Source organism: Mus caroli, chromosome 4, assembly GCF_900094665.2.
Source record: "Mus caroli chromosome 4, CAROLI_EIJ_v1.1, whole genome shotgun sequence".
Lineage (NCBI taxonomy): Eukaryota > Metazoa > Chordata > Mammalia > Rodentia > Muridae > Mus > Mus caroli.
Genome location: NC_034573.1, coordinates 93461294 through 93473146, shown reverse-complemented (window position 1 = coordinate 93473146; position 11853 = coordinate 93461294). Strand labels below are relative to the sequence as shown.

General features: G+C 44.9%; 1 protein-coding gene across 2 annotated transcripts in view; it reads right to left on the bottom strand.

Annotated features, from left to right (window-relative positions):
• The window catches only part of Ak4 (adenylate kinase 4), a 54683-nt gene that overhangs the window by 13436 nt on the left and 29394 nt on the right, over window positions 1-11853 (bottom strand). For both annotated transcript variants that reach the window (XM_021160493.2, XM_021160492.2), the window contains exon 3: window positions 9556-9675. In XM_021160493.2, the coding sequence (XP_021016152.1) occupies window positions 9556-9675 (120 nt within the window). The remainder of the gene's footprint in view (window positions 1-9555; window positions 9676-11853) is intronic.

Below are 11853 nucleotides of genomic sequence, written 5' to 3'. Positions count from 1 at the left end.
AATTAGCAGTGATTATGAAGAGACCAGCATCACTGAAGTGAAATCTTCTGGTACATGTTTTCTGGGAGCACAAAGAAGCTGTGTTCCAGAGATACCCAAGGTTGTACCTTATGCTGCAGCTGGACTTGGTAATGTATAAGAGTCACCCAGGTGGTACTGGTTTTGAAGGCATGAAGGTGTTATGAAGAACAGCTGAGGCTTGGCACTGTGAGAGGTCATGGGAGGCCATTGGAGAAGGTATAGCCTCAGCTGTAGTTGATGACCCAGGACTGAAGGGGTCGGGCAAAGGATTTGAGGCTTGGCACCATGAAGAGAGCCTATGAGAGGCTATTGGTGAAGCCTAGTTGGAGTGGAACACCCCAGTGTATTGGAGATGTCAGTACCATGGGATGATCACCAAGAACAGCAGCTGTAGTGGAGTGATCAACCTGAGCTTAGAGTGCTACAGAGGGCAGAGCTGGAGACGTGATGCCAGCCCTTAGGAGGAATCCAAAAGATCAGGTGGAATCCCAGACACTGAAACAAGAAGCTGTAATTGAAATTGCCTTGGAGACTCCAAGATGTTAAAGATGCCAGAGCCATGGGATATGTGCTGAGGAAAGCTGCTAACAGGGTGTGGAACTAGTCCAGGAGAAAGCAGTTTGTTGCAGTCAACAAAGATGAAAAAGGAATGGAGATCTGAAGACTGCTTTGACATCAGCCATGGAGATGCAGAATTTGGAGTTTGCCCAGCTGGTTTCCTGCCTTGCTTTGGAGATTACAGTTAATTAGTTGGATGAATCTCAGAAGAGCCCTTGAACTTTGGACTTTAACATTGTTGAGTCTGCTATAGACTATGAGGATTTTGAATGGCCCCTATAGACTCATGTTTTTGATCAAGTCTATGAGGGCCAGGGAGTGGAATGTGATGGTTTGTATATNCTTGGACCAGGGAGTGGCACTATCTGGAGGTGTGGCCTTGATGGAATAGGTGTAACCCGGTTGGAATAGGTGTGTCACTGTGGGTGTGGGCTTAAGACTCTCACCTCAGTTGCCTGGAAGTCAGTCTTCCACTAGCAGCCTTTGGATGAAGATGTAGAACTCTCAGCTCTGCCTGCACCATGCCTGCCTGGATACTGCCATGCTCCCACCTTGATGATAATGGACTGAACCTCTGAACCTGTAAGCCAGCTCCAAGTAAATGTGTGTTCTTTTTTTATAAGACTTGCCTTGGTCATGGTGTCTGTTCACAGCAGTAAAACCCTAACTAAGACAGTAACATTCAAATTTACCTCTAGTAGAGACAGTGAAAGTAATCAGGCATTACAATTTACTTGAATAGAGCTAGAAATCTCAGGGCTAGTCTACATAGTAAATAATTAGAACAATAGCCGACTCTCTCCCATACACAGGAATTTACAATGGCCTAGGAAGAAGGTGGGTTGTGGTTTTAGGAGGAACTGTAGTATTATTCATGAAAGGGTTAGCAGACTGGAATTCCCCTGGTGCATGGTTTTCAATGCCCCAGAGGAACAGCATAATCAGGTATTTACTAAAGGACCTCTGATGGTGGGTTTAACAATAGACTAGAATTACAACTATGGCAAGGGCATGAAGCCCTTGCCCCTGACTTCTAAGATTAAGCTGACCTTAGGTGGGGCTGCTTTTGATCCTGGTTGTTAACCTTGATTTTATCCCAGTTGGTTCCTGTTAGCTTTTAGTATGCATTCATCTGTTTTGTTGTAAAAGTAATTTTGCATCCGATAACTTCAGTGTACCTTGGATGGCCTTAATGTATCACTTCTTTGTTTTCTGTAATATATAAGACTGATGCTCACTTTGACAAATTACATTCAGATACAAAAAAAAAAAAAAAAAAAAAAAAAAACCATTAGCCGGTTTCAATGAAACTAGACGCCGTGTGAAGCTCTGTGCTTTCCCTTAGCATACTACTTAAATGGAAATAAGATGATTTCTCAAGAATATCAAGATATTTAATGACCTTGTTATAAAGTAGAATCTTGGGGACCAAAGAGACGGTTCCACAGTTGAGAGCACTTGTTCTTCCTAGGATCAGAGTTCAGTTCCTAGCGCCCACGTTAGATGGCACATCGCTGACCTCCTCGGGTACATGCTCATAGATGGCATGGCCTCCTCGGGTAGATGCTCATAGGTGGCAGACACTTAAACATATACATAAATTTAAGAAATAAATTTAAAAACTTAAAAGGTAGAATCAAACAGGTCTTGGCTTGATCACACCTTTAGTATCAGCACTCAGAAAGCAGGGGCAAGCAGATCTAAGTTTGAGGCCAGCCTGGTCTACAGACTCAGTTCCAGGCCAGCCAGGGCTGCCCAGAGAAACCCTCTCTTGAAAAAATAACATACACACCTCCCAAAAATGTGATTGATTTTTAATGCACAAACTGAAAGATTTACCCATCTGGGGATAATATCATGGCTACCTGGCTATAAAAATAACCATGGGGTGGCAACCAAACCCAATAGCATTATTTGGTCACCATGATTTGCACGAGAAAGGTTCTCCAAAGATTCAAGTGTTTGAACACTTGGTCCCCAAACTGGCAGGTTTTGGGGGGAAAGTTATAGAACTTTAGGAGGCAGAGCCTTGTGGCAGTTAGCCTGTTCCCAGGGACAGGCTTTGAGACTTACCCTCCTCTCCCTCCCTCACCTACATGCAGATGAAATGTGATCAGCCGGCCTCCAGCTTCCCTGCCATGACATGCCTTCCTCACCATGATGAGCTTGGTTGATTTGGAACTGAAAGCTAAAATAAACCCCTTCTTCCTTAACTTGCTCTTGATCATGGCATTTTATCACGGCAACAGAAAACAAATACTGATCCCTCAGGAAAACCAAACACACAGGAGACACCTCTCTCAAGTTCTACATGTTAAGTACAAAAAAGAAAAAAAAAATATATATATATAGAAAAAGGAATGCAAAAAAATATATATAACCTAAACTTTAAAGAGATGGTTTCACCATGTATCCCAGGATGGCCTGGAACATGCCGTGTATGACCTCGTAGATACCTACCTGCCTCTGCACCAAGGGCGAGGATATAAAATGTGCATCATCACACTGGCGTAACCATGTTCATTTAAGTGCCATTAGGGACAGAAAAACTGTCAAACAACTTGCACTGTATCAGAGCCTCTAGGAGTGTGACAGAGACTATTCTAACACAAGCCTATTTGTCCCCTGAACACAGATGTCACCTCATCTAACAAGTTGGCATCACCTTCCACCCCTGCTATGTCGGAGAGCTTAAGTATGCTTCTAACACTTGTGTGTGTGTGTGTGCACATGTGTTCTTGCATGTTCACACTCCAGTGCTCACACACATGTCCGTGGAAGTTCCAAGGACTACAATGAAGTCACCAAGGTCTGAGTGGCAAGCATGGTCACCTCTATCTCTGGAACTCTCTCTGTCATAGCCCTCCTAAACCCATTGCTTTCTCCTTCACTGTCAAGTCAAGTGCAAAATCAGCTACAAACCGATTTCATATACTTCAGAAACATGCAGAACCATCTTATGGAACACATGGTGGGGTAGCACTCATACACTTTTTCTATTTTACCTTACAGCAACTCCTTAGCCACCTAAACTGGTCTACCAAGCACCCAGAATCACACACAATCACAAGGGCAGCAGGGGAAGCTCCGAGCATTCCCTACAAGGTGTGAGGGAACAGTGAGTGTACTGCTCATTCCCAGTAGACATCTGCTGCGCAGTGGGGAGCAGCACTCCTCAGAGGTCAGCCTGGAAAAGGAAATTAGAAAATGCAGAGAGAACGATGGCAAACCCAGTCTAACCAACTGAAAACAACACCGAAAATGCACTGTGAAACCCTCAGCCCAAGGACCCCTGGTCCAGTGTCTGGGCATGCATCTCCTTCTGAGGGCTAGGTGGGTGGGCAAGCACACCAGGATGCCTCAGGTCTGAGAGCACTCTCCAGGAAAACAAGCATGCCAGGCAAGACTGTAAATGCAAATACCCTGGCTTTCGCAGCAAAGTGAGTACAAACAAATAAACAGAAATCCCTTCAGAAAGATCCAGTGAGCTCGTACTCACAATGCAATACAGCCCCCTTAATACAATTCCAGCTTCTTAAAATGTGAGTCTCAACCCATATGTAACTGATTGTGGGGCTGCAAAAAAAAAAAAAAAAAAAAAAATAATTTGTGTTCTTCTCTGTAACATTTTATAGTTGCCAACCAATAGAAATGCTTGTATAATTGAATTTTAAAAAAACAAACTTGTTTGTTTGGATGGGACAATGAAAAAAAAAAAAAAAAAAAAAAAATCTGGCAATAGAAAATGTTTCTGAATTCAAAATCAAGTGTCTAAGGAATCCAAGCAAGCAATGGTGACCTCACGGCAGTCTTGCAGTCTTTACACGGAGAAGGCCACTGTGCTCAAGGCAGATGATGGCAGGCGTATGGCTACTGGAATTGGGATTCCGTCTCCCTCAGCTTAAGGACAGCCTAAGCTCCATGAGACCCTGGATCGAATGGGGAAGGAGAGGGAGAAAGATAGTTTCATATTCCTAAGGCTGGCACAGAACTGACCGTCTGTCAAGTGTGCCACCGAAACCAGCCGCAGTGTTTCTCTTCTTATAAGAACCGTAATGATGCTGTGCGTGGTGTGACATGTCTTTAATCCTAGCACTCAGTGGGCAGAGGCAGGAGGATCTCTGTGAGTTAGAGGCCAACCTGGCAGAGAGAGCTCCAACACTACATAGTCCCTGTCTCATGAATGAACAGCAAAAGTGTTGTCTGTAAGCCTATTTTAGAACGTTATATTACAGTTACTTATTTGGGGGAGGAGGCAGAAATGGGTATGCCTGTGATGGTCAGAGGACAACTTACAGGACTGAGTTCTGATCAAACTCGAGTAGTTAGCTTTTGTATCAGGAACATTAGCTTGATGAATATCACTCTCGCAAGCATTGTGTACCTATTTTATATACTTATATGCCAAAGGCAACATAAAATCCAGCAAAATGGTGCCAGTGAAAACTGTCTACAAAACCTTCAAGTTATCTTTATCTTGAATTAAAAAGCTTAAAAATTATTTTCCAAACTGCAAGGATGCTTTTTTCCCCCAGGAAAACTAATGCTATGATTTGGATATGAGCTGTGCGCATCCCCCAAAGATCTGTGTGCTGAGACTTAGTTACCAGCGAGACAATGCATGCGATTACGTGACCTTTTTAGAGATGGAGGGTGGTGAACCTTTCTTGGGAAGGATTAACATGGTCCTTGAGGATTCTAACTAATTCCCATGAAATGTGCACAACATCAAGGAACAAGGCACCCTCCCCACTCTGGCTTCCTGAATCCCAACAAGGAGCACCTCCTTGTGTGTGCCCTTACTAAGACGCAGCCCGCCATGATACGATGCAGTCAAGGGGACGCTCGCTATGCTGCTGTCTGACCTTGTGGTTTGAGTAATAGCTGTTCTCCACACCCCGGGCATTGAAACACTTGGTCCCCAGCTGGTGATGCTGCTTGGGAAGGTGACAGATATATAGGATGCCTAAGCATACTTCCAGTTTGCTGTCTTGCTCTGTGTCTGACACTGTAGGGGTGATCTTTCTGCTTCCTACCCCAGCTGCCTGCTGCCATGTCTTCCCTGGTATTATGGACTCTAAAGCCCTGGCACGAACTAATTCATTCTTCCAAGAACTGCTTCTGGTTGTGGTAACTAACTAAAGTAACTAACACAACCTCTACAACGTCAAACTAAATACAACTTTTTGTTTATTCACTGCTCTACTCAGTGTTAGAGCAATGAAAGCTGACCAATGCACCAAATTAAAATATTTTGAAAATCTACCATGGTGGCTTACATCTGTAATCTTGGCATTTGGGGAGCTAAAGAAGACGATTGCTGTGAGTGTGAAGTCATCTGAGCTATTTAACGAGACTCTACCTCAAAAAGAGAACAAAATAAAATAGGTGTTTCCTATCTAAGTGCCGTGGAAGCAGACAGAGATGAACATTTTAACAAGGATGGAGCTGGCCCAGTCGGAGCACGCAGCATCTCTCTGACCGACTTGCTGTTCCCTTGGCTCGCATCCACAGCACTGACTTCCACCCACGGTTAGCAGGATGCTTCTCCAAAGCCATATGGACCGAGACGATGAGTCATCTGTCATGCAGAATTCCTTCTAAGACAGGCCTTTGCACATCCAATCACCTCTAGCACACTCAACAGGCGCATCCTCTGCGGAGCACAAGCATGTGCCTGTGACATAAGGCTTCTAAAGCAGAAGGTGGGGACCGGGCGGTCCTTACACCCTCAATGTGCCAAATGGACAGGCTCCAGAGCTTTGAAGAAAAATCAAAACTGAAAATGTCCAGATGGGCTTTCCGGAAGAGAGATGGGGGGCGGGGGGGGGGGGGGGGGTAGACTAAGTCAGTTGGGAGACTGACGCATTTCACTAAGAACAGTCCTGTGATGTAAAAGACGGAGAACAGCTAAGAGAAACGCAAGCGAGAAAGGACATAACCCAGCCCATACGTGCCTCTGCAACTCAGCTAGACCACATCTTTTCAAGCTATTTTTGAACTTCATACTTCATGTAGTAACCTAAATATTCAGGCCCTATACACCAGCCGACAAATACTAGGAAAACCTCATTTACTTAAGCATTGCTCTCCTAAGCATTTTCATCCAGTCAGTCAGTTCATCCTAAACTCCTTCCTAGACCATCCTCCGCGATGAGTCAAATGCACAAACAGGTGAGGTGAGGGATCTACCTAAGGATGCACAGCCAGGAGCAGTCTGGCTGTCCGCAATACCCATTAGCCACCTCTTCTAAGGAGTTTAATAAGTGAATGATCTCTTAAAAGTACACAAATTTTATTTTACACGGCACGAGGCCTTAATAACTTAAGGACATTTAAAGGAATTACTGACAGGTATTAGCAAAATCAGAGGTCATTCCTAATACACAAAAAATATCTGGGAAATGAATGGTGGTCACACTTAGAACGCCAATTTGGGGAAGGGGTCATTCAGCTGTGACCCCTGCATGTGACTTATTGGGCAAACTATGCCAACTAATCATAGTGGCATGACAGTTACACGGGGAGTAACCAACTGCTTTCTGCTTGGATTTGAGGTCCAATCTACAGAGGGAATTCACATCTAATACTGTAACCTTGTTCAACAGCCCAGTGGGAAAGCAATTGCTGCTGCTTTGCTAAGGGGACATGATGTGCCTGACAAACTGACTTCTAAATATTTATGTTTACGACCACAGATTAGTCCTGCCATCCGGTCTGGTCAAAGACGCTTCTGTTTGCAATGGGTGACTGTTTAAGGAGAAGCTGTAAGGATAAGTGGCTCTTCAGTGTTCATCCCTAAACAGGACATCTGTGTTACCAACCCACCCACACTCACAACCTCACACACCAAGGTTCAGAAAATACCACAGAAAAGCGGGTAGGTGCTGGCTATTTATGGAAACTTGACACAAGCCAGATCACCTGAATTGAAGAAGGAACCTCAATTGAGAAACTGCCTCCATTAAGATTGGGCTTTAGGCAAGCAAGCCTGTGGATCATTTTCTTAATTAGTGATTGATGTCAGAGGGCCCAGCCCACTGAGGATGGTACCACTCCTGGGCTGATGGTCCTAGATGCTACAAGAAAGCAGACCGAGTATGCAAGTAAATCCATGGCCTCTGCATCAGCTCCTGCCTTCAGGTTGCTACCCTGCCTGCCTTCTATGATGAACTGTGACGTGGAAATGTAAGCAAATAAACCCTTCCCTCCCCAGGATGCCTCTGGTCATGGTGTTCATCACAGTGGAAATCCTAACTGAAATAGGGGAGGAGCCTAAGAGCTAGGCATGACACGGCCTTTGCACTTTTGACCTGCCTAGATCGGGCCCATGGCGTTCTGTCCTGGGGAGGATCACAGGCTCTGCCCCTCTCTGAGGCAGTTATATAGACTGCTCCAGAAGGAAGAGACATCTTCCTCAGTGGAGCAGCTGGTGGTTAAGTTGCCCTCACCCATGCTCCTTAATGAAACGCACCCGGGTACATACAAAAGAGTTGGGAAGCAGGGATGGGGGTGAAGGGGGTCAGCTGGAGTGGGACAACAGACAACAAGAGTAAATATGATCAAAACATTTATGTACAAAAGTTCATAACGAAACTCTTAAAGGTATTTTAAGTCTTTCTCCATTAAAATGCTTCCCTTGGTTGTTTGATCAGGGACATAGAAGTTGAGTAATGCCGGGCGGTGGCTCGGACACCTTTAATCCCAGCACTGGGAGGCAGAGGCAGGCGGATTTGAGTTCAAGGCCAGCCTGGTCTACAGAGTGAGTTCCAAGACAGCCAGGGCTACACAGAGAAACCCTGTCTTGAAAAAAACAAAAAGACAAAAAAAAACAAAAAAAACAAAAAAAAAAAAAACAAAAACAAAAAAAAGTTGAATAACACACACAAAAAAGGACTTCCTTTGCCTTTTTTGAATCCCATTGCACTGACTCTGTATTTATCCAATCCCCCTCCCCTCAAATGCATATTTTTTTAATCCACACATTTTTCACCAGGGGGATGTCCATTATATTTTATGTGTGTGAATGTGTCCTTTTACATGTTCACATGTATACCATGTACGTGCCTGGTGCTCAGGAAGGCCAGAAAGAACTAGGACACCTAGAATCGGAGTTGGATTCACGTGAGCTACCGTGCTCCGCAGGGAACCTGCAAGACCAGCACCTGCTAACCACTGGGCCATCCGTCCAGAGCCGACTCTCCTTTTCAAAAACACTAACCCAACTCTCTCGTCAGTAAAAGGCTGAGTCCTTGAAGGAAGAAAAAATGTTTTCTCTTATAAATTTGCAGCCTTTTAAAAAACATTTCTTTACACAGATTTCTACTTTGCTGAGACAGATAAACCTTAAAACAAGAAACAAACTTTTAAACTATTTGCCAAAAATGGGGTCCTTGAAGACACAGCCCTGGCAGAAATTCAGAATGGAATGGCTGGATCATAAATATGCACAGCCCTACACTGTCCCACCAAGGCCCCACTCTGTAACCAGTGGCCTAGTATGTATTATAGTCCAGCCTGACTTACAGCTTGCTGTAATTCCCTGCCTCAGCCTCTCAAGTGCAGAGATAAGATGCATGCCCTCACACCGAGGCTACCATTTTTATAATCATTTCCTATGTAGTCAATATAGACTTTTTAGACACCGTATCTCTGTTGATCTGTGGAAAAACAAGAAAACTCATAGCTGGAATTTTTGCAATGCCAGTGAATGAAGAAGCCTCCTAGTTTAACATGGTATACACAGTGTGAGTTCATCCCTGAATTGTGAACCAAAGCAGTGACAGGCCTCCCTTGGTCAAAGCTTTCACAGTAACGGTCAGCAGATAAAAAACTAAGAGGCTCCATGTTGCCAAATTATAATAGTAAATCAATTATAATATTAAATCATTGCTGAAAGGAACAGCTAATAAACTGTAAAAACATTATGAGAGCAATCAAGGGTGGCCAAGTCCAGCCTGCCCATCACCCACTCACCATCTAACAGCCAGTGCTGGGCACTCCGAGTCTCCAGTTCTGACATCATTAGGCGAGTGATCACATGATCTGGAACCAAAAGACCTTTTTCTAGGTACTGTTTTGCCACGTCACCAACTTCTGTTAAAGAGAGGAAAAAGAAACACTCAAGAAGGCTTCAATGACTGCATTGGCACAAGCCTATAATTCCAGCACTGAGGAGGTGGAGGGAGGACGACCAGAAGTCCAATGTTAGTTATCCTCAGCAATTAGCAAGCTGGAGGCTAAACTGGGCTACATGAGATCTGTTTTCCAAAATATGAGAGGAAAAGAATTTAATACACTCTTGGCAGTTTAGCCTTCTGGTTCATCATCCATGGCACAGTAACAAAGTTTGGATGAAGGTAACTATTACAGTGCTTTATTTAATATTGGTTTTTACTATGGGGCATTGCTTTTTAAATGCCTAGGAGACTATAAAAAACAACTCTTTGAGATATCACAAGCACAAACACAAGAAAAGGAATGGCCAAGATTGAAATAAGGAGGGAGGTGGGACACAAAAGGCTTAGAAGCACTGGAGGTCACCAGGACAATGGACAATGACAAGAACAGGGCCGGAAGACTGGAGAAGGCTCAACCATTCCTGGGGAGACCTGCTGGATTGCCTAAAACCTTGAGCTGTTATCTCATATCCCACGTAGCATCTCACTCAAAGGAGCGAGTCACTGAGAATGACCAGAACAAGTGGCCAGCTATATGGCCAACAGGTGTGTTGATCCTGGCAGTGCTGGGGGTGAGCCCAGAGGCTCACATGCAGACAAGTGCACGATCACTGAGCATCTTACACACCTGGCCATCCACAGGCCCAGAGGAAAGAAGTGAGAAGACACTTCATGTGATGGGGGCACTCAGCATACATGAGGATCCTCAAGCCTCTCAGGTGGAAGGCACACCCATGAGACACGGGGCTACATACGGAGGGCATGGCCTTTAAAGCAGCTTTAGAAAGGTCACGCCCAAACCCAAGATCAGCTACTTAGATTGAGTGAGGGGCCTGGTGCAAACTCAAAATGTAGTCATGGTACTCCATGAAAAGCAAAAGACTTCAGTGGCACAGCAGAGCATTAACTAAGCAGGTGGAGGTCACAGAGCAAGGCAGTGACACTGGAGCAGAATGCCATGGCATAAGCAAAGGAGGCTGATGGGGTCCCAGGCTTGATGTAGGAAGCAGAAGCACAGGAAGATGCCCTTCATCTATCCCTTGAGAGTCCCTTGGCTTGAGTCAAAGCAAGCTTAAAATAACCCCAGGGAAGGCACTCACCCCACTATGTGGCTGACTGAGAGAAGGGTTCAAGTGTGGCATAGGGCCCCAAAGATTTCAGGCAGCTGTGGCCCCCACCCCTACAGGATGACAGCAACATGTCCACTGTCCTCACATGACATAGCTCTCAACCTCTACCTGCCATGAAGACCCACAGCCATCAGGATTAGCCCATGAAGAAAGTCCTCTAGAACAGAGCACCTTGTCATAAAACAGGTCACCCCCAAAACTGGCTCGTACCTGCCCTGGCCAGGTTACTTAGAAGAAAAAGTCCCCATTAAAAAACTAATGCCAGCATGTTTTATTATCCAATTTCCCAAGAAGTCCAAAGATTGAATACACATACTATTACTTTCATTCATTCATTCTCTCTCTCTCTCTCTCTCTCTCTCCCTCCCTCCCTCCCCCTCCCTTACTCCCTCCCCCTCCCTCCCTCCACACAGGGGAGGGTGATGCCAGATAGAAATGGGGTATCTCTAAGTTACACAGAGTGGCCTCTATCTTGAAATCCATGTGCTTCAGCCTCCCATGTGTCAGGATTACAAACATGTTCCACTTTTCTGGCTAAAACTTTAAACTGGTATCTACAGAGCTTCAGCCAACTGGGTCATCATTCCAAAATTCATGCTTCCGAGTTCTGTTAGCTCACATTTGTTTGAGGTTTTACGGTTGTGCACATTCATGGAAGCAACTAGTAGATTGCTGTGGTCAAGTATGCCAGACAGCCAGCTGCAAATGGGCAGCTTGCAGAGCCCATTGTGAGCATCCATTAAATGAAAAGAAAAAAATGCCTCTTTCTAGGGAAGGTGCTGCGTAGGGACACGTGGTACTGTCTAGGACCGGAGATGGTTGCCGGTCTTGTGGCTGTGATTCCACTAAGAACTCACTGGATGTGATAGATGCTGGACCCTGCACCAGCAACCACTTGGCCTGACTCAAAGCTTAAAGCTTTCAACAGCAAAATGTAACAGCAATTTCTACCATTGGGCAAAAAA